This window comes from Chelonia mydas, chromosome 5 (genome assembly GCF_015237465.2).
Source record: "Chelonia mydas isolate rCheMyd1 chromosome 5, rCheMyd1.pri.v2, whole genome shotgun sequence".
Classification (NCBI taxonomy): Eukaryota; Metazoa; Chordata; order Testudines; family Cheloniidae; genus Chelonia; species Chelonia mydas.
Window position 1 is genome coordinate 97,738,978 of NC_051245.2, and position 22,587 is coordinate 97,761,564.

Below are 22,587 nucleotides of genomic sequence, written 5' to 3' on the forward strand. Positions count from 1 at the left end.
CTGTAGTAAAAAATCTGCCCATTTGGGAGGTGGTAGCTAGGTCGATGGTAGAATTCTTCCATTGATCTAGCTGCATCTACAGTGGGGTTAGGTCGACCTACCTATTTCATACAGGGAATGAAATTTTTCACAGCCCTGAATGATGTAGCTAGGTCAACCTAGTTTTAGCTGTAAACCGGGCCTAGAGTGATGCAGAGGCCCAAAATGCACAGGGGCAGTAAATGTATTTTCACTAAGAACATTAACTAAGCAGATCAGTGCAAGGAGCAGACATCCTTGGATTCACATTCACACAGCAGAAGGCTTGGTTGCCACAGTACACCACGTGGATCAGGACATGAACTAACTGTTATGGTGAAAGGTGATAATGTCCTGCATGTTATGAGTCACTCATGTATAAATACTCAAGAAGTAACTCTGACCAGATCTAGGATGTCATTAAGAGGATCGTGTGGAGTCAAACACCCTTTGTCTGAGAAGCCAAACCTCTTCCAAGGTTCTTTTTTATTGCAAAGCAGCTGCATAAAAAGGGGCTTGATGCTCAGGCTCACCTTCGGAGTGTAGTCCTAGTGAGCAGCTCTGGGCTAAGTTTTCCCTAGGTAAAGCCCAGGGGCTCAGGCAAGAAAAGGGAATAGATTCCAGGAAAGACAGAGGCCTAAGACCTCAAAAGCCTAAGCACCTAAGGGTATGTCTACATTGCAATTGAACACCCTCGGCTGGCCCATGCCAGTTGACATGAGATCACATTAAAGGGATGTTTAATTGCAGTGTAAACATTCAGGCCCAGATGGAGCCTGGGCTTTAGGATTCTCAGAGATGGGAGGGTCCCTAAGCTCAGGCTGCAGTCCAAGTCCGAATGTCTACACCACAATTAAACAGCCCCTTGGCCTGAGCCTGAGAGAGCTGGCACAGGCCAGCCGCAGCTTTTTAGCTGAAGTATAGACATATCCTCAGCGGCCTCTTGGTTCTTCAGTTTAGGTTTTTGGAAGAAGGAGTTGTCTCCACGCAGTTTGTGACCACCTCTGTTAAAGGAAATAGGTCTGTGTACACTTTGTAAATAAGCACATCACACTAAGAAAACACATGACTCTGTACCCTTAAACTTTGCTCTAAACAGGAAACTGACCTACCAGGCTATAATGTCTGGCACTGACAAAGGGCAAAGAACCTGGATAAAGCTATCCGCTTGAAAGCGTTGTGGCCCATAGTACAAATTGAAGGATTCTGGCAAAATCTCAGCTGTGGTCTTTTAAAAAAAAAAAAATCTCAGCTCTTGAAACCTTTTGATGGGTTTTATTCTGGAGCAAATGCTCAGAACTGAGTTGGGAATGGGCGCAACTAACAGAGTTTAGGGGGTTTGTAACCAGAATAGAAATACAATTTTAAAAAATGCTGACTTACTTGTGTTTAAGAATTAAAAAAAAACCCAGTTTTTGGAAAGTACTTCTAGCATTTTAATTATCTCAGCACAGTAATAAATACATTTGTCATTCAACCGAAACGAATTAGTTCATTTTAACTTATTGTATCTTTTTAATGATAAATTATTTTAAATTACAGACAAATCCCTTTACATTAATATTACACATTGATCAGGAAGGGTCAGATTCTGCCACCCTTAGTCACACTGAGCAATCTTTGACATCCTGGGTACCCCCATCCATTTCAATGGAATTATTTGCTATGTATGCACTATTCAATATGAGCACAAGTAGGAGAATCAGACATGATAGAACAAGGAATGAGAAAAGAGACCAGGGATGAGATTCTGTGTTGTGTCTAGGAGGCACAGCACAGAACTCCCAGTCCAGACTAGGTATGTATGGTCAGGCAGGGGTAAGGTGCCCCCAGCATAACTTGGATATCCCTGAGGGGCTCTCTAAATTATGGCAGCCTTCCTGGGTTGTGCTATGGGCTGCATCACTGTCCAGAATCTCCACAGGCGCTGCACAGTGCATTCCTTCTCCTATGACTCTCCCACCCCTATCCCATCCCAGCTAATTCCCTATGCTGGGGTTTACAAACAGGTTCTCCTGCGGTAGCCTTACAGCTGGTTTCTGCAGTGCCTGTACCAGGGGAATCCTCCCCTGGCTCCACCTGAAATTTTTAGGACTTTTTTTCAGCACTAGAAATCTTTTAGGTAGGGCATAGGGGGTGGAGTGTGCGTGAGGATGCCACCTAATACAATGGGAGAAGAGAGAAGAAGAAAGGAAGGGGTGGAAGAGCTATTGCAATGCACCAACAACTTATGTAAAATTTAATTTCTTCCTACGTCTTACAATTTTCTAACTGAAAATAGGGCCAATGGTAAAAAAAAAAAAAAAAAAAAAAAAAAAAGCAGACAGGGCCCAATTCAGCAAAGTATGTAAGCACGTTCAAATCAATAGGACTTTTCATATGCCTAAAGCTAGACATATACTTTAGTACCTTGCTTGAATTGAGGCCACAATGAATAAAAGTCAGCCATTTGATTAAACAAACAAAACAAATAAATGTTTAAAAAAAATCGAGAAAAAATATTATGTTGTGCTAAACACGTACTTCCAAGGAATTCACCACCCAGTCTGGCATCTCATAGACACAAACACTATTGCTTATTGAGGGAGAAAAAAAAATCTGATGCCAAGTCAGACAAATCTGTGTAAATAACGATAAGCTGAAAAGCTTTGCTTTTTTTAGGGGAGGGAAAACATTTTTGATGTGTAGAAATGGATTTGAGGAAACCTGAACAATGTGCAAGTTTATATAGAAAAACAGCATGCTATGAACACACCCAGAAAAGAACAGTTATTTACCTTATGAAAACTGTGGTTCCTCAAGATATTTGTCCATGTGGATTCCACTCTAGGTGCGCATGCACCTCATGACCATGAGATCAGAATCTTTTGACTAATAGTGTCCATGCCCTGAACATCCCTGTACCTCCCTCACAGCTGAGGGCATATAGGGAAGAGTGACCCAACTGCTTTTCAGTTCCTTCACTAACTCAGGATCTGAGCAGATATGGACTCTGAAGGAGCAGGGATGGAGGGCAGGTGGGGGATCCACATAGAAAAAGCATCTTGGAGAACCAGTTACTGTAAGGTAACTAGCTGTTCTCTCCTTCAAGTCTTTGTCCTGTCTAAATAATAAAGAAGGGTTCTGGAAACATCCAAAGTACGGGGATTTTTTTTTTCCACATTTGAGTGTAGATTGGGGAAGAAAACGGGGAGGTTGATTATTTGGTTTAAACAAAGGTCAGACACTATTTGGTGATGAACTTAGGGTGGTGTCTCAGAACAACTTTATCCCCATGGAAAAGAGTATAACAGGGTCTGCCATTAGTGCTTGAATCTTGTTAACTTTCCTGGCTGAAGTGATAGCTACTAGGAAGCCAGTTTTGTGGTAGAAACAACACTAAGAGATGGGGATCAATGGAGTTCCACAAGGCCCATAAGAACTACATTAAGATCCCAGGACAGTGAGACTCCCAAATGGAAGGAGGGGGGAAAAATAGGCTTGAACCAGACCTTTTAGAGCAATCTGGAAATAGGGGGATGAGAAAAAAACATGTAAATTTGGATACAAGGGTGACATGCTGAAATGGTAGCTAAAAGGACCCTTGTAGAGCTGAGGGTGAGGCCTGAGAGCTTGACCTGGAAGATATAGTCCATAATCTTGGTCATAGACAATTTTCCAATAGGTCTTTGTTGTGAAGCCCAGGTGGAAACTCTCTTCCACTTTGATCTGTAGACTGATCTTGTAGAAGGTTTCCTGCTTTGTCTCAGGTTTTTTTGGACTTCTATGAAACAATCCCTGTTTGTTGCGCTCAATTAGCCAACTTCCAAATAGTCAGATGTAGAGACATGGGGTCTGGGTGGAGAATTCGTCCCTGATTTTGGGAGAGTAAGTCTGACAGATTGAAGAGAGAGACTGACAACTGTGTGGATAAGTGCTGTGGCCTGTAAGCCAATAAAGGGCTATAGGTACTGTTATAGCTGCATCCTGCCTGATCTTCCTTATGATCTTGGGCATCAGGGGGAGAGGAGGAAAGAAAACCTTGCATGAGGAAAGCATGTTGGTACCTGGGCTGGTACCTGGCCTGGAGCAGAAAAGACAGCATTTTTTGTTCCTGTTGGCAAAGAGGTCTATCACAGGGAAGCCCCATCTGTGGAATACAAGTTTGACAATGGAGTCCTTCAGCAACTACTCCTGACCGGCTGAGTACCATCTGCTGAGGTGATCTGCCAGCTCATTGTTTCCTATCTCATTGTCAGCTTGAAATCTAGACAAGCCCTATAGTTTCTAGAGCTGGGTAAGAAAGAGAGGGATGAGTTCCTGTAATTCACTCTCAGTTCTAGAGAGTGAACCAATCTGAGGACTGTGCAGGGGGTGCAGGACACTTTTTGTGAGGATTTCCCCCTGGAAAAAACTATCATCCAGTTATTGGTAGATGCATATGCCTTGCCATTTCAGATGGTCAGTCACTACTGCTGGAACTGTAAGTAGGCCAAAAGTAGTAGTACTCTACACTGATAGCTTTTGCATCTCTGGAGTGGCGAGTTCTGTGAGAAGAATAAGCATATGGAGATATGGTCAAGGACATGGCTCGCACGCAAACAGAAAAGGTATTGACTGGGTCTATCACCTAAGGAATAAGTCTGTCACACAGCAGGCATGGGTTGAAGCTGGAGGATTTAGGCTCAGCTATTAGGCAGGAAGGTGCCTCAGCACAGAGTAGTAGTCAGAAGAAGGAAAAAAATAATTAATAAATTTGAAGAAAAGAACAACAAAAAAAGAGGCTGCCAACAGGGCAGAAAAAGTTCCTTAATTACCATGTTTAGTTTAGTTTTTGATATTTACAAACTGATTTGATGAAAGGGCGTGATGGAGTAGCAGGTGGGCACTGCTGAGTTCTGTCTCGCTGCCACAGGAGGTAAGCGGGCACTGAAAGGTGGTTGGGCCACGCTGCCCTATAGGCTTTCTGGTAGAGAGGCACAAGGACACACAGGGAACAGGCAACAGTCCCAGCAGATGCTGCAGGTCAAAAGATTCCAGCCCCGACCACAAAAGGCACATGCGCACCATTAGTAGGATCATCCTGGACAAAGACTCAAAGAAGAATGAATAAACCCCAAGGGAAATGCAAAGTCTAACTCCAAAGAACACTGCTTTTTCCTGCTATTCCAAGAACCTGGGAAATGAACCACCACCACTTGGCTTCTCATGAAAATAAGATAACTGGTTCCTTTCCCATTCCCACCTTTGTGCTTCTGAAAAGTGCTTTCCCGAGCAAACATTTGGTGGACCTCCAGTTTTGAATACGATCACTTGTTATGCCTGCGTGTACTCTAGTCATATTAGGAGGGCTGGGCATAGAGTGTCTTATTTTCTCCAGGAGGGATATGCATAGGTCCCTAAAGCATTAATGGGAATCTTTCAGAGACATCAAGAGGTTGGGGCATAATGACCAATTCCGCAAATGCCACCATGCATAATTGCTGCTGGCTAGACTGTGACTAGCCTTTATGCAGTTGTGCAGGGAGTAGGAAGGAGCAAGGCTCCTCTGTGTGGTAATGCAGGCTTGTCACAATTGCAGCCCCCAGCATTCAAGAGAGCACAGAGGCTGCAGGCCAGATGCCGCCTTCGGAGGAGCAATTGGGTGGAGAGTAGGTAGAGCCACAGAGAGAGTGGGCTGGCCAGGCCGGGAGGGTGAGTGTGTATGCTAAATCCCTAAATGGGTGCAGTAAATTACTCCCCATCCCTCCAATGCAATTAAGCCTCCCTGGGGTATAATGTGCAAATAAATGAAAATACCATAGAGAGGTCCTCTCTATAATACTATATTTCCAGGGTTGCCATTTATCAGTTGGAAAACCCAGAACAAAAACTATTTTGTTAGCTAACAGCATTTTAATCTGTTTGGGTTATGAACATATTGGAAAGTTTTGCACAAGGTGCAGCTTGTACAGGATTTAGCTTTCTCTCCTTGGAGGTTTGTTTTGTTAAGTGTGCGGGATCCCAACAGGTGGAGTCATTGGGATGTGCCACACCAAGCACTATTCTCAAGTTGCGTTTGCCACCGGTTCAGGATTCAATTCCATAATGGATGACTTTGTGCCTTCTTCCATAAATGTTACTAGAAGTGACTCCCCAAGGGAGTATTTCGTTCAGGATAGAGATCCTGTGCCCCTCTGCCTTGTGAAATCTGAATCATTCCCTACACAAAAGCTCTTATAGAACCACTAAAAGCAGCTGTTGACATATACAGTAACAGGCACATGGCGGTTTCAAAAGCAAGGACACAGATGGAGACAAGGTACAGTATGTGTTAATTTGGTAAAAACAAATTGAAAATGCAAACATTGTTAAGAATAAACAACAAGACAGAGAGAGGTGTTCTGGCAGAAACATCCTCTAATAGCATTTGTGGTTTGAAGACAATAAAACCACTTGGCTCAGAGCTCACCGCAAAATTGCACACATGTACCATAGATCAACAATGGCTCTGATGTCTGACTGCACAGAGTTCATAGCACAAGTGAAGCAAAATTTGACCATTTGGCAGGGATGCAACTGGGTACAATAGCTGTTCAGCAGTAATTCTTAAAGCTATTTTATGCCATTCATTGACCATTCATTTGAATCACTTTTCAACAGCATTCACTTCTATTTCTGCCCTTAGTTGCAGTCTTTTAACCCCTTACTGGCAGGAAGGGAAAGGATTACAAGAAGAGGTGATGCCTGTGATTCATAAATTCCAATGCATGATAACGTAAGTCCTTCAGAGCTCTGGGCCCATTTCAACCTCTGCAGACCACCTAGGTTGCACAGCACAAAGGCTACTCCCTGCTCTAAGAGAGAAGTGGCCCCCCCTTTTTAGCCGCTGTGACCAGCTAGATTAGGTATTCCATAACTGCCCCATTCCCAAGAGCACAGTCTGTGACTCTGCCTCAGCCCTATGGCCCATACACCTAGAAAATGGCTGTCTTTGCTAATCTACAGCACACCGCTGGACTACCACCCTGCATCCTTTTCAGACGCCTTTCTCCTGTGGCGGACACCTGTGTCAGGCACAATGTAGGAGTCAATCCAGTGCATGTAAGCACAGAACAGCAAAGAAGAATGTTTTTGTTAAAGGCAAGCTGGCAGGTGTCTTTAATTTCTATTTCAAGGCTTCTGGAAAGCACACAAGAGTCATCCGTGCATAGAAGAAACTAAAGAACAACAATACATTAACTCAAGTGAAGGGGTTCGTCCTGCTGAGAACTTGGCAAATATTTGTTTTTGTCTATACTGGGCTTTCCTGAGAGGTCACAGAAGCCACCTGGGCATCCGTACTGTAAGAATACAAAACATTAGCTAGGAACAGTATGTGCATGAAGATTCCTCCCACCTCTCAAAGTCAGACAGACAAATCATTTTATATTCTATGCCAGAGTCACTCACTGTAAACTCTCAGATCCTCAGCAGCTAGGTGCTCTATAAATACAAAAAGTGTTTTATTATTATATTGACAGCACTTTACTCTTTTGCCTAACTGGCTAACGTAGATTGAAAACAGGAGGAGAGCTCTCATTGTGCTGGCAAAGGAAAACAGGGAGATATGAGGTTATCCAAACCATGGAGAAGAGGGAGCACTTCCTTTTAGAGGAGGGGAGAGTTGTGTTCCCTCCTTTCTACCCCCACCCCACCCCTCTGTACTTTAACCTCTGTTTTTAACTCCAGATCATCAGTTTTTCAGATGAGGCCAATGGTGCTTCATTTAAAAATTTGTAAGTCTTAGCCAGAGGAAGCGATCAGAAGAAAAAGACCTCACACTGGGAATGGATGTATGACCAACAATTATTAGCTTGTATAGACATACCTTGATGATGCCAGCTGGTTCCAAAAGGAACATGCCCAGGTGTACCCTGACAAAGATGCAGAATAAGTCTGCACAGATCCCACCAAATCCACAATACGTGGCCCAAAACACTGTAGGAAGAGTGCTGTAAGCTGAAGTATATTTTAGGGTAGAATACTTTAAAAAAAAATCTATAGATTTAAATATACACTTAAAGGTTAGTTCCACAGTATCTCTGCCCCACTACCTCTCAAATTATATGGAATCTTTGTTTGTCCACCCTGTGATTCAGAGAGAACAAGGGCTGCTCGGATAAAGAACAGGAGAACACATTGCAGCTTCTCAAACCCGGGAGGTCGGTCAGCCTTGGAAGCAAACACATGAGGAGGAAGAGAGAAGAGGAAAGGGTAGAAAAACACGGACACCATTTGAACAAACAACTTCATGCTTTTGTATAAACTCGCCTGTCATAAATCACAGTGACGACAAGAGCACTGGAAGAATCAGCAGCGTCGGCAAGACCATACCGTACTACTTGATGTTCCACCTGGACTATCTGCCTTTAAATCAAACTAGCCCATTTATTCCTTTACGAAAACATCCTGAGGATTTTAGAGAGAGATGAAACAGACAGGTTTCTGTGTCAATTGAACAGAATCCTTGTGGAGGTTCGTGGTTTGGAAAGGAAAGGAGGAAAATGATTCATAGTTTGTTTAATAAAGTTTGAGATGATTTTAATTGTAACTTATTACAAATGAAGAAGTCAAAACTATAGAATGAATCAGCTTCTTTTCAGGCTCACATAAACACAGTGTAATGGGTAGCTCATACCCCAAATTAAAAAAGGAGATACCCATTCTCCACAAAAAGTGACCTCTCACCAGCAACTTCTCAGTACAGAATTTCTGCTACAAATCCCCTAACTCCTTTCATAGCTCCATCCCTACCAGTGTGGCTGTTTGGCCTCCTCAGATTTAGCTCATAAGAGATGCAGCAGACAACTTCTTCTTCCTAAGGAATGAGCCTCAAACGTGCAGGGACAGAGCCTTCCTTCAGGGTAAACTGGCTGTAAAGCAAGATTTGGCCTAGGGACAACTCCCAAAACCTCTTCAAATAATATTGTTTATCTGCAGTGGGAGACACTCTAGGCTGCCATCTGTTCTGTTCATTGGAGAAAACCCTAGTGCTTGTGACAGCAAGCTGTCCATAGTAAGAGTTAATAAGCCTTTGAAGGAGAGGGGCCCTTTGTTTTAACCTCTGTTTTATTCACAAACACAGGGTGGGCTGGCATATCAATTTGCTTTTCTGTTACATTCCTTAATTTGTGTCTTTTTTTTTTTTTATTAAACTACTATTGGCCTTTTGGCAGTAGATCCATAGGAACACCTGCGGTACATTCATGGTAACACAAATTTACTGAAAGACAATAAGAGGTACAGCATTAGGAAGATTACAGATCTTCTATTAACTACCTATCCGTCCACTGCCATATGCAGTCTCATCAGAATACATAGTGAAAGGCTCGTTTTCCCAGTTAATGTATACAAGGTGCAGCCCATTACAGCTAATGAAAAATGTATGTGGGAAGGTCAAAGGGGAGCGTTTCTTAATACAGGCACATTTAACAGTGCAACATGCTAACGGTTGAGAAAATGCATTTAGAGAAAAAAACATGCTCCTTACACAGCTAGTTTTAAAAGCAGCTTTTTTGTACTTCCTGTCCCAATGACGGCCCAGTCTTGCTCCTATAGGAATTTGAAGTGTATAAGCAGATCCTATCCAAATCCTAACCTTGAGGCAGATCAAGTCCATGTTTTCTCGTACATTTACTCTGTCTCAACCCTTTCCTTGCCTCTTAACTCAGGAGATTTTTGAGTACATGCCATGATCTAATGTCCGAGGTCAGTCCTGAAAGCTGGGAGTGCCCAACGATAGTACATCATCATTCTGGGCTAGACTGAACGTTCAGGCTCAGCTCTGAGTAAGGGACATTGGATGGCTGCACCACACTGGTCGCAGCCCAGGAAGGAATTGTGCCTCAGAGTAGCAGTTCCTCCTCTGCTCCCCTATTGGTTTGGAGAATGGTAGAGACAGTAATTTACGGAAGTCCCTGGAAAGGCCCAGCTTACTTCCCCCTCACACCTAGCCAGTTATTCTGGCCAGCACGTAGGGAGCATCTCCTGCTCTCTTGCTTATAATGAAGTCTGTTTTTCACCAAACTCAGACCCAAGTAAGGAGGTTGGTGGGAGGGGAGGGACTTACTCTTCCTTATTCTGCTGCTAGGTAATAAAAATGAAAAAAAAAAACAACTTAGCCCTAGTAACGCACACAATCCAAAATCACACACTCCTGCGGTATGCTGTCTTTGGATTCAGCCCCTTTCTTCCTAGGAGCTGCATCTGCGTAGTGCAGCCATTGCAGAACCCAAGATGCACAGTTGATCACAATCCACTCCCTGTGGAAATTTCCAAGATGTTCAAAGACTCTCATTCTCACCTCTGACTAAGAATACATTTGGTGGCATTCCTACAGCTGTCCTGGACCACGTTATGAATAAACCCTCATCCTCGGCACAGCTTAAATTGCACAAACACAATGACCACTCCCCCTCACTCCATTGTGATGTTGGGGACAGCAGTGCTAGAAGGATTATTCTGAATGGTTAAATGATAACAACTAAAATATAAAAGGGGGAAACACCCTATTTTTTCATACCATTCACTTTTGTGGAGTTGGCTCTCAAATTATTTTTTTCTTCATTTGTCAGAAAATGACTAAACCCAAAGTTCATCATAAAACAGACTAATTGTGACTTCAGGCTGTTCCACTCTCTTTTAATGTGTGACAGGTGACTACAGATTTAGAAAAAATTATGATGAAATGCAGAAGAACTCGAACAAATTCTGCCTGCTCTGAGTTTTATGAGGCTTGGGCAAGCGTACAAGGGAACTGTCAACAGTTGCCCAGGGAATTCTTGGCCTATTACAGCTGCTTTGAATCAACATTCAAACCAAAGAAATCAAAACATCTTTCTCTGAAGCAGGGTGAGAAGTCCTGTTTCCATGTGGAATCTCACACTGCAGATATGTTTCTTCAGTTCTGACAGGCTATTAGTTTGCAGCTGAAACCTAAGGAGTGTCCTTGACTGAAAGGGCATGGTCATTAATATATTTGCCTGAAAACTAACCTCTTAAGGAAGGGGAAAAAAACCCATATACATCCGAAATGTGCACTGCCATGACCATGGCATGAAGGAATGTGTTCATCAGTACAAGCTAGGATAATGAGGCTGTGGACAGACAATCAAAAACACAGCAGGCCTATCCAGGCAAACATCTAACTAGATGTAACACACTGCACATATCACTGCACATTATCACATATCACACTGCACATATCACATCCTGCATCAAAGAGGAGTTGGATTTGCTCCCTTGGAGACATTTAGAATTTATAGATCATTACCACTCTATCTGCATATTTAAGAAACATCCACTGATGAAACAACAATTGGATCTGTTGCCAGCATTATATATAACATCCAATGGCAGATAGATACCACCAACCAAAACCAACATGCGTTGCTAGAGAAGAAATTAGTTGAAATGAAATTCTCTCTCTCTTTAAATCCTCTTTGACAGGTTATTTTTGTCTAACCAAAACAATTATCTCCCTAATGTGAATGACAGCTGGTACAATGAAATTCTACATTTGTTTATAAGATATATAGGCGTATATAGAACTTGCACTATGCAGATATTTTTAATTCAGTGCTCTAGTGCCCTTTAAAAAAAGAATAGCAGCACCTAGTTTGCATCAGTAGTACATTTGCTAACATAAAAGTTTGTGATATCAAGTTTTACGGGCCCCAGTTTTTATACATTATTCCTTGAATGTACTGAACTATGTTTTTGAAGGCTTGGTGCAATTGTCCTTCTGATTAACCAACTTTCTGACAGTAATATTTCCATTAGTGCTTCTGCTCAGTCTAATTTAAAACCACTATACAATTGACTTAGCTGGAGACAGACATCTTAAAAAATGTACCGCAACTCTACTGCAGATAAGAGAGAGAGAGCGTGAGACTGACTTATCTTTCTTTGGTAGTGTGTTCAGAAACAAGGTCCCGACTTGCATATATACTCAAATCACACTCACATCTCCATTGAGATGTCGTCATGCACATGGAAAGTGGGATTTTAACCTACTTGCAGTCTTAATTTGGGAAGGGCCCAATCGTTATTCAACATAAAGGACATTTTAAAATCAAATGCCATTCAGGGAAGGGTGCTAGAGTTTAGGATTGTCAGTCTCAACAGTGTCCTTTATGCTGGGTAGCTTTTCTCCTTAATTAAAGCTAGATAATACTTAAAATATACAGGAAATAATACAGAAAAAAGGAATCATGAAGAAACTATAAGTTGTAGAAGGACAAAAAGACAGCAAAAATCCATATGGTAGGTATAATTAAGAACTCTTGGATAGATTTTTGCCAAAGCTATTACTAAGTAGTGGGTAGGAACATTGTGGCATTGTACTAGGAGGCTTAGCTGCACCATTGCAATGGCACGTTGGCACTTGCTGTCTACAGTGGCACTACAACAGCTGCAGAGGCACGCTTAGCTTTGCTCAGAGCAAATGCAATCACAGTGGTAGTGTGAACCTCTGTGCATCACTGCAAACACTTGTGTGCAGACGTATGGCATTTTACAGACGTGCTAGAGGGTTGCAATGGTGCTTTTAACTCCATAATTCCCTGACCCTTGCTCTTCTGCTGTAACTACTAGACTATTTATTCTGTCTTTCAAACCTACCCAACTTTCCCTTTAATATAGAAACCACTTTTACTTATCTGGAGGCACGCATTTCAGAGAGCATTAGCTAAATGTCAGCGTTCTATTTGCTTTGGATTTGCAGTTGTGCAGAAATTAGACACTGAAGTACACTTTGTTATGATAAAGGTTTGGTAAACATGGTGTACCTTCATTTTATACACAACACACACCAAGGCAAGTGTTGCCAGAGAAATGAAGCCTGATGTATGGAGTCTCAGGAGGTAGACACTGCCACAATCCTGTTGATGTTGGATCACATTAAAGCAGATGTTTCCTGTCAACTGCTACACTTTCCCCAAAGTACATATTAGTGTATTCAAACAATCACTTCAACCAAACATATGTCAAGGGCCTCTATTTAAACATCTTAACTGAATTCTCTTGTAATCCAGTGTTCCATTTGTTAGTACCGTATTCCTAAGCAACATTAAGTCCTCTGGATTACCGCTTCCTTCTGTTTAAGTTTAATAATACACAGTGAAAAACTATTAAACACAGCTCCACACACAGAAGAGAACACATTGACATGGCTGCATCTAACTTTCTAAATTCTTTGGAATGTTTCACATACCATAAGGGGTCTTTATAAAATAAAAAGGAATGGTTCAAAGGTAATTATTTATGCTAAACTGTGGCTGCACCATAAGGACAGCTGTGACTACAGAGAGGAACTATGGACTGCCCACCATCACCCGTTAGCATTTCCTCCATAAGAGCTGTCAAGAATCACAGTCCCCATGTTCTAGACATGTAGGGGTACTAGTGAGTTGATCCTCTCCCTCTCTGAGGAGACAGCACCATGGCTCCGCCCCTCCCATAAACTGGACAGTAGAGATGGTTGGCCAACTGAAGGCATATATTCACACACACACATCCTCAGTGCAACTGGGTAGCTCTACAAGGCCTCCTGGTGCTTTTCCTTGGCCAATGTAACAAGCATTTTGTTACTTCATTATTCCGATGAAGTGAGCTGTAGCTCACGAAAGCTTATGCTCAAATAAATTGGTTAGTCTCTAAGGTGCCACTAGTACTCCTTTTCTTTTTATTTTATACCTAATCATTCTAGTTGATAACCGGAAGAAGAGATATTACTTATTACTATAGATAGGCAAACCATTTAGGATGAAAAAAGAATTAGCCCAAATTATCTTTCATCCCCTCAACAAAATCCACACTTTTTTTTGTAGCATGGATCAGTTTAGAAAGTCCCTTTCTTAGGATCTGATTCCACTGAAGTCACTGGGAGCTTTGCCACAAACTTCAGTGGATGCAAAATCAGGCCCTTACTCCTAACTTCTCTTTTTTACCTTGACGCTCTCCTCACTGCTGCTTTTGCTGCTCCGACCAGACCCAGCTACAGACCCTGGCTATCATCTTTTTGACTCCACATTCTCTCTTGACATGCATATCCAGTTCTGCATAACATTTCCAAGACCCAGACCTTTCTCTCTTCCCATCCTGTAAAAACTGGTGGAGAGAGACTATCATTTTAAGAGGTGCTGCAGTTCTGTCTTTTGTTTATGATTGTAAGATAATGAATATATAATTACAGTCACAGTGCAGAATATAAGGGAATACATGTGTTATGCTTTGGTTTTATTCATCATTTTGATTATAGGGATAGGAGATGGCAATGTTGGGTTATCACTCTAATAACAATTTTCACGTAACAGAATATTTTTAAAATATTAAAAAGTGTGCTCAACCCTGTTTCTCTATTCCATCGAGTTTCAACCCAGAGAAATTTTTCTCAGAACATTTCTAAATGCCTGAATAAAGGAACCACTGAGGCACCGTTAACTATAGTGGTACTTCCAGGCACTTCCAGGCAAAATAATGAAATATTGCACTAATAACCTGACAAGCCAAGTTAAATATGAAATGGCTAGTAGTATGTTTAGCAGCCCTTTGCCAAACCGCAACCATCTTCTCCCAAAGCAAGATGATGCTTCTAACTTAAGAGTGAATTGAGGGGGGGGAACAATTAAAATCCCCCAGAGTGTTATGATTATAAGTGGTAAGCATTTCATAAAAAAGCTTTCCAAAGCCAAAATCTGATTTGGACTTCCAGGCTGCACTCTTGCTCTTCATTGCCATGCAGCCATGTGTTTAACGTGACTGGAAGCTTGAGTTTACAACAGAATCACCAGTTAAAAGGATGTTATCCAGAAATATATGCTTTTTGTTGTCTCTGAGTTACAGGTTAAGATTTTTTTCAATTTCCTCTTGGAATTAGCTGAGTGAAATGTCAGGTGCAGTGCCAAATAAGGTTGCAAAGAGATTTATTCCGGCCTAAATCCAAAAGATTTAGACCACAATATTTTACAAAGATTTAAGTCAGAAGGTTGTACACTTATTAGAGCCTTCCTGAAGAATAGCAAAACCCTTTTTTAAAGGCTAGTGTTTTCCTACCACTGTAACTATAGCGTGAAAATATTTTTGTCACATAATTTCATTTATTGTGGAATCATGAGTCTCTATCATTAAATCCCTGCTGCATATGTCTGAACTTAATGTTACTAACTTGTTCAAGAACAGGTAGATCTGTTTGTTAGCCTACAATGTTCCTTCTCCTCTCCAAAGTGCTGTTTCTGCTCTCTTAATGGGTGCAACAGATGCATTCAAGAAAGACTAGCAACCACTGTTAGTGTGTTACAAATGTGTCCATTTTCCTACCCATTTCTGAGCATGCTTTATTTCAAAATTATTTCTGAGCTTCCAATGCTAAAGCTTTGAAGTACATAACACAAAAAAATAAAGACTATTGATTGACAAAAGGAGAGTAGAAATTCTTTGATTTCTTGTTTTTTAAAGTCTTCCTCTCTGTTGCTAACAATGTCCTATTGTAATTCTCCCTCTGACAACAAACTTGTTAAACTCTGGACCTTTTCAGGCACTGGCAGTTGTCCATACTCAGAAAGCATATGGCTCTGAGTTAGCCTGGAACATCCTTTCCTTTCAGTTATGTCTTTTATGTCCCCAGTCAATCATACTAATGACAAACTGCAAAAACATGGAGGTATTACATACATATTAAAGGATCAGATTCAAAACTCATTTACACCAAATTAAATCTGAAATAAATCCACAATGTTAATGGAGTCACATGAATTTACAATGGTTTACCACTTAGTGGCCATGAGAATGCCTGTTCTCACTTTCAGGTGACATAGTAAACAAGAAGCAGGCAGCATTATCGCCTGCAAATGTAAACAAACTTGTCTGTCTGAGCAATCGGCTGAACAAGAAGTAGGACTGAGTGGACCTGAAGGCTCTAAAATTTTACATTCTTTTATTTCTGAATGCAGTTTTTTTGTACATAATTCTAAATTTGTAAGTTCATCTTTCATGGTAGAGAGATTGCACTACAGTACTTGTAGGTGAATTGAAAAATGCTACTTCTTTTGATTTTTTACAGTGCAAATACTTGTAATCAAAAATAAATATAAAGTGAGCACTGTGCACTTTGTATTCTGTGTTGTAACTGAAATAAATATATTTGAAAATGTAGGAAAACATCCAAAAATATTTAAATAAATGGTATTCTATTATTGTTTAATCACTTGACAGCCCTAATTACAACTAGTGCAGGGTGAATAATTTATAACAATTTCTTCAAAGTTTGTTATTTCTTCTGTTAAAATCACTATCCAAAAATTATTCATGATTTCATCAAATATTAGTTTCCAGATGGTTCCAGTTTAAAATTTGCTTTCCATGAGTATTCACACTAAGTTTGTTTCATTATGTAAAAGTGACCATAAAAGGGGCACAAACAAAGTTTACTTGAAAAAACCTGAATGAATATTCACAGAAAATGTATTATGCTATCACATTTTTAGCACAGAGGATTCTCTGTGGTGAACCTCTGCTCTCAAACAATATAGATGAAAAGTGTATGTTAATTACAAATGCAAGATTCGCTTTGTGGACACTGAATTCTGATCTTGCCAGATCAAGGAGGTGTCAGGAGAGACGTGGAAGCCTATTTTAACCAAGACCTACAAGGCCATCTTGGAGCTTTTACTCTTAAGCCTTAACAATTCATATTTCTTATAGTAACTAACAGCATATGACACAGTAGTCATCTTCTAAGGACAGGCATGAGATCATTTCCTCATCTTCTGCCAGCACTAATGTTCATGGTATACACTTTAATTACCCCTGGTTTCCCTTCCCGTGCATGAGCTCACAAACAGTTTTATGAGTGAATACGAAACATGGTTCTATCAGAGTTGTCCCCTGAGTATGGCAGGCCAGCCCACCAGAAAGGCATAAAAAGGACCAACAAAAGATATATTTGTTCATTCTGCACAGTCTATCTCCCACAATAGACAAAAAGTTACATCTTTTAAATATTAATTTATTAAGAATGGCAATTTCTTCTCTATTTACATACTAAGATAATAAAGATTAATATTAAATACCATATTTTTCCCTACTCCCATGTAGAACTGCACAAATTGGATTTTTAGGTTCTCTTTTGTGACTGTACAGGGAATGCACTTTGCCTTGAAAAAGGCAACACCTTTCCCAGTTCTATGATCATGCACAGGCTACACAATAGGTGAGTTTCTATAGTTTTTCTTTCAAGTTAGCCATTTAACCCACAACAATGGAAGTAAACATGCTGTAAACATATAGGGCTTGATTCTCTACTTTCTTCCACCCATTTTACATTGGTATAATTCCATTGACTTCAACAGAATTGTTCCTAACGTACATGGTTGTAAATGAAATTAGAATCTGGCTCACAGTGAAATCTACATAAAATACCACTTCCTTAAGTAACCCCGGTCTTAAAAACCACTTCAGAGTATGCACAAAGATTTCAGATACAAGTTTTCTAAAACATTGTAAAGATTGCCTCTTCTATACAACCAATTTTTGCTGTAACTTGGGTGGTCATTTAAGGCAAGTTTCACTGTAAAACTTGGAATCAGTGATGGCTTGGCCATTCATTCAGGGAACTCTTCTTTGGAAAAGGCATTTGTGATATTGCTTGCAGTGTTCCAATGCACGTACTTAGCACACACATGGAAAAAGTGATTTGCAGTAGATAAAGTAATGACCATTTATTATTAAGCCTCAGTTCAACTTTAAAGTCTAGCTTGGAGTCCTAAAGAAACGGTTTCAACATGTGCACTCAGTAAAGTAGCCCTTTAAAAAAAAAATCACACATATTAATCAGGACAACGCACTTGAACCACTGGATCTCAGAGCTCTAGCAAGTCAGTAAGAGCAATCAAGCAATTTAGACTGTCTTAAGCCACCGTGGAAAGTGGAGAACTAGAGGACTCCAGCTTCTAGCACTTGTAGTCTTTCAATCTTCAAGGAAAACAAAAACAACCCTAAAGCAAAAGCAAATAAACAAGAAACAAAAATCACATGCACCATGTATGCAGTAACTAGACCTAATGTTAATAAACATTTGTAGGAATGGCTGGGAAAATATGTACATCTTTAACTAACTTCCATCATTATCAACCACTCTGTTCTATTTTTTAAAATAAGCCTTAGCCCCATAAAAATAACACTGGTAATGTTGAAACAAATTAAGCAGTAACTCACTTGAGACCATCTGGAAACCAACAGATCAAGTAAACATGGTCAAGAATCTACGTCAACTGCTGAGAGTGTTGCTGAGGTGGACTTCAGTACGTTCATAGCCTCTAATACATTTAGCTACTACATGCGTGCGCGGGGGGGGGGGGCGGGCAAATGTGTTTAAAATGTCCTAGATATCCTGAACTGTAGGTCCAACATGACTCTTCTCTATTTCCTTTTACTGAAACCATGGTATCTCATGAAAAAGATAGATTCCATTTTACCAAGGGGAATTTTCAGAGACCTACATGGAGTGTGTGTTTGGGGCCAGAGAGGGGGAAACCTGAAAATACTGCGTAATTTCCTTAAAGCCTCAACATTTACGTACAGTAGGGAAAACTTCTCTGAAAAATCCACCAACCACCAAGGGCATGTGAACTGTCAACTTTAAAAGCCGTTGTCAGTTTCAGAAGTCCCATGAGTAGGGACCACACTGTATTACTATCCTTGGTTTTTGGATTGCCATTAATCTTTTCATGCTATCAATATTTCATTTTTAAAACAACTGTTTCCCGACTAGACACCATTTGGTATAGACAACCACTTATTTATCAGTCCTAGGATAATATATGCTTGGACACCACCTGTTCAGATTTCAGCTGGTCAGAATAATAAATGCTATATCACAACTGATTATATATAATCTTTTTAAATGTTCACTGAGTGTTGCATTAGGCCTTCATCTTTCTCTCGCTCTCTAACTTTTATAAATATTATAAGTAGGACTGTCAGGTTTAGTCTTAAACCAATATTTATTAGGAAATGGACTAAAGTAATTATGGTCAGGAATTACTGGTAAATGCTTGTTGATCCAGAAAGAGGTCAAATGGTTATTTCCTGTTTCCTGCCTGTCTGCTTTGCCTCGCCTCAGGTTTTGAGCTGTTTCCGTCCTAATGAAGGACGGGCAAACTAAACTATTATTTTATCCAAACTACTTGACAGTTGAAGCAAAATTTTGAGATATGTGAAGGTTTTATAACTTAAAATACGTTTTCATTTTTACATACTTTTGATTTCCTTTTGGAAATGGAAGCACCAAATACCACATAAAGTTTCTGGGTATCACCGTATTTCCAGTCCAACCAGAAGCAGGCGGTATCAGGAATATCTGGAGATATCCAAGAACAGACTAATTCCCAATCCAGTTTTGCAGAGGCAGGAGATTGTGTAATTCAGTTATGGTTTAGTTGTTTATTCAAACTGAAAACTTGTAAAGATCCTCAGTTCATGGATACTGACCAAAAGCAGGGATGACTGGCCACAGGGAACATGCATAATGTAAAAAAAGGTGCATTGGTTTCTCCAGTTAAGCAATTATTTACCAATAAGTTCACCCTAAAAACCTCAATCAAAAGTTGTCAAAAATTTTAGAAAGCCCAATCACAAGATTTCACAGTTTTGTAGGCTGCCACATGAGCTTGGTGAAATTTGTTATGGGTTGTGTTAAATCCTCATTCAAACTGATGCCCTTCATTTAAGATAGTTATAAGAGACAGTTAAGTGGGCACACCTAAAACAAGGTCTAATAGAGTTTGCCCAGAAAGTAGCACCTTGTGGGCATCGGGTTCCACTTAGTATTGAGAGCAGGTGTGTGGGTAGGTGGGGGAGAGAGAACACACGAAAACTGAGAGCAGACAAGGACAGACAGAGAGGCAGAAGCTAAAAAGCACAAAAGACAAGCAGTAACCTAGGAGCACAAAGTGACCCTGGGAAAAGCTGGAGAGAGTGCTTTTGGACAAGGTGTGTTGGCTAAAGAGACTTGGGGCTATAAACTAAAATACTGCTCCTTTTGTTATTAGTTCCTCCCACGTTCAGAGAAGCAGAATTTTGTACATTTCTTGTAAATGAACAAGATGGCATCAAAGAGAATACCAGACTCCATCAATTTCTACTTCCAACTGGAAAACTCCAGGGCTCCAAAATTTGACTAGCTGCTTGCCTTGAAAAGGGGCAACAATATCAAAGATTTAAGAAGTCACAACTAATGTCAAGACCATGGTGACAAAAACAAAACTTGCTCCCTTACCTGTCCAGTGCTGTGCTGGTAGGCATGCTTCTACCGAACCCTCGAACACTCATCTGACGGAAATATGGAATGCAAGAAAGATTGGCAGCAATAATTGCCAGTGAATCAGAAGGGTTCACAAAGAAACCATTTTGACCTAGGATCATATAGCGGTCCTGAAGAGACAAGAAAGAGAAAGTGTCAGAGAGAAATCAGGTGGAGTAGCTCATCACTGCAAGCTTATCATCTCCCTATCAAACCACATCTCCTTCCAGCCCAATGAATGAAAATTCCAAGATGCTCCCTGGTTCCAGTCTCCTACATGGCATTTTGGTGGGCTTGTGGCTACCCTAGTGTAAGAGAATCTTTTTGCTGATGATATGTACCAGCCAGAGACAGGCAGTTAATTTGTATCAACTGAATATTGACAACAGTATATAGCTTTTGTACCTCAATAGCCTCTTTGTCCTTTTCCTCCCCACCTCTCTCTCACCACATATACACCTGTCTTGAGAGGACACCAAGTTATTGCTATAATACTTTGCTGTTTATATTGCTGGTAGCAAGAACACAAGATTTAAAAAACAAAAACAAAACACAGAACTTGTGATTCAGTGCCTGTCTTAAGTGCAGAAAATTCACTTAGCTGAAGCACAAAAGGAATTTTAGAATCTCAGCCAAAATTAACTTCATTTAGTTGCCAGTTACTAAGATAGAAAAAATTCAGCATATGTAAATGAGGGAGACTATCTGTGAAGTTATGCAAACACTAAGACAAATTGGGCCAAATATTTAGAGTCCCCTCAGCCTGGCCTACAAATTTGCAGGGGCAATCAACTGAGGGCACAAATTATATCATTTGGACATGATTTGTGGGAACAACTGCTATCATCTGGGCATGCAAATAACTGCATCCTCAAAATTGGGCCTATTATGCTTCAATGTCTAACAGATGCACTAGCAAAGATGACATCCTTGACCCAAAACCCAGATTGGCTGTAATACTTACTCCATCAGCATCAAAAGCAGCTCCAAATCCATATTCTCCTCCTTTCATAGCCTCCAGCAGGGTAGTTGCGTATGTTAAGTTTGGGTCAGGAAGTTGCCCACCAAAATCCTCCAGAGGAATACAGTTTATTGCAGAATTTGCAGGAGCTCCTAATTCATCACACAGGACTTTTCTTACATAGGGTCCCATAACTACAAAAGGAATTTGCAATCGATTTTCAAGAGCATACACACTTCAAATTCCAATATTCACAACAACATGGAAACTTAATAGAAGACTTAACTAGCGCATTCGCATTGCACACACATCTCTGTCATACCAACTGACAGAAAAACAAATATTTCACTGAACACTGTGTAATTCCCCCTCCTCCCTCCAGGGTTATCAGTGGGAACTCTGTTAGCTCAGATAGTAGACATCCATGCTTTTGCTACTGAGTAACTCTGTTAGCTGGTAACAGTAGTAGGCTCTTATCCCCTGTGTTGGTCAACCACACACAGTTATCATACATACTTCAGCCTTGTCTTCACTAGGAAAAAATAGTGTTAGCTAATGCATAGTAACAAACTCATGGTAAAATCCTGGACAAAGCAGTTGTAGTTTTAACATATGTTATCAACGCAACGTAAATATTAAGGGAACAAACACATCGGGAGTGTTTACCTTGAGCTGATAACACACATTAAAATTATAATTGCCTTGTCCACATTATTTTACCACGTTAGTCATCACATCCTAGCTAATGTGATAAAAATCCACCTTTTCCTAGTGTTGATGCACTTTCATTATGCACAGTTTGACCATCTAAACCAGTAACTAAAATTTTACTAACTCCATTCCTCAGCCACGGAATTTGTATTCAAAAAATCTCTTGAGTATTATTAAATATTAATGCCAAATCCCCTACCATCAAATCCCAGAAAAAAATCTTAAATGAAAATGGAGCTGTTAAAAATACAAACTGCATTTATTAGCTAGTGATCGTGATGCACAGCCACCTGTCAAACTGCTCCTCTCCACCATTCTCTTCTAAATAAAGAGAGAACAATCTTTTAAGCTTAATGCTCATTAAAGGAATCATAAATAAATCCCAAGGTTTTCGATATCTACTGAACAACATCAGTGTAAACTTTCCTGCACCTTGACCTGAAGAAGGTCGTTCAGTCGCCATATCCAGCCTTCTGCCTCTGTTGAGATGACCAATGAGTACAAATTAATGTAAATTGTAATGGTATGTTCATAATATTTATTATAACTGTGCATAAAGAACCCATAAAAATTCAGATGGCGATGAATTCACTAAAAT

The 22,587-nt window shown here is 40.4% G+C and overlaps 1 protein-coding gene across 2 annotated transcripts in view; it reads right to left on the reverse strand.

The window, feature by feature from the left end:
- Positions 1-22,587, reverse strand: part of PGM5 (phosphoglucomutase 5) — a 112,462-nt gene that overhangs the window by 60,753 nt on the left and 29,122 nt on the right. For both annotated transcript variants that reach the window (XM_043547222.1, XM_037901864.2), the window contains exons 5-6: positions 21,282-21,472; positions 20,294-20,448 (exon numbers count right to left, since the gene is read on the reverse strand). In XM_043547222.1, coding sequence (XP_043403157.1) covers positions 20,294-20,448; positions 21,282-21,472 — 346 coding nt within the window. The remainder of the gene's footprint in view (positions 1-20,293; positions 20,449-21,281; positions 21,473-22,587) is intronic.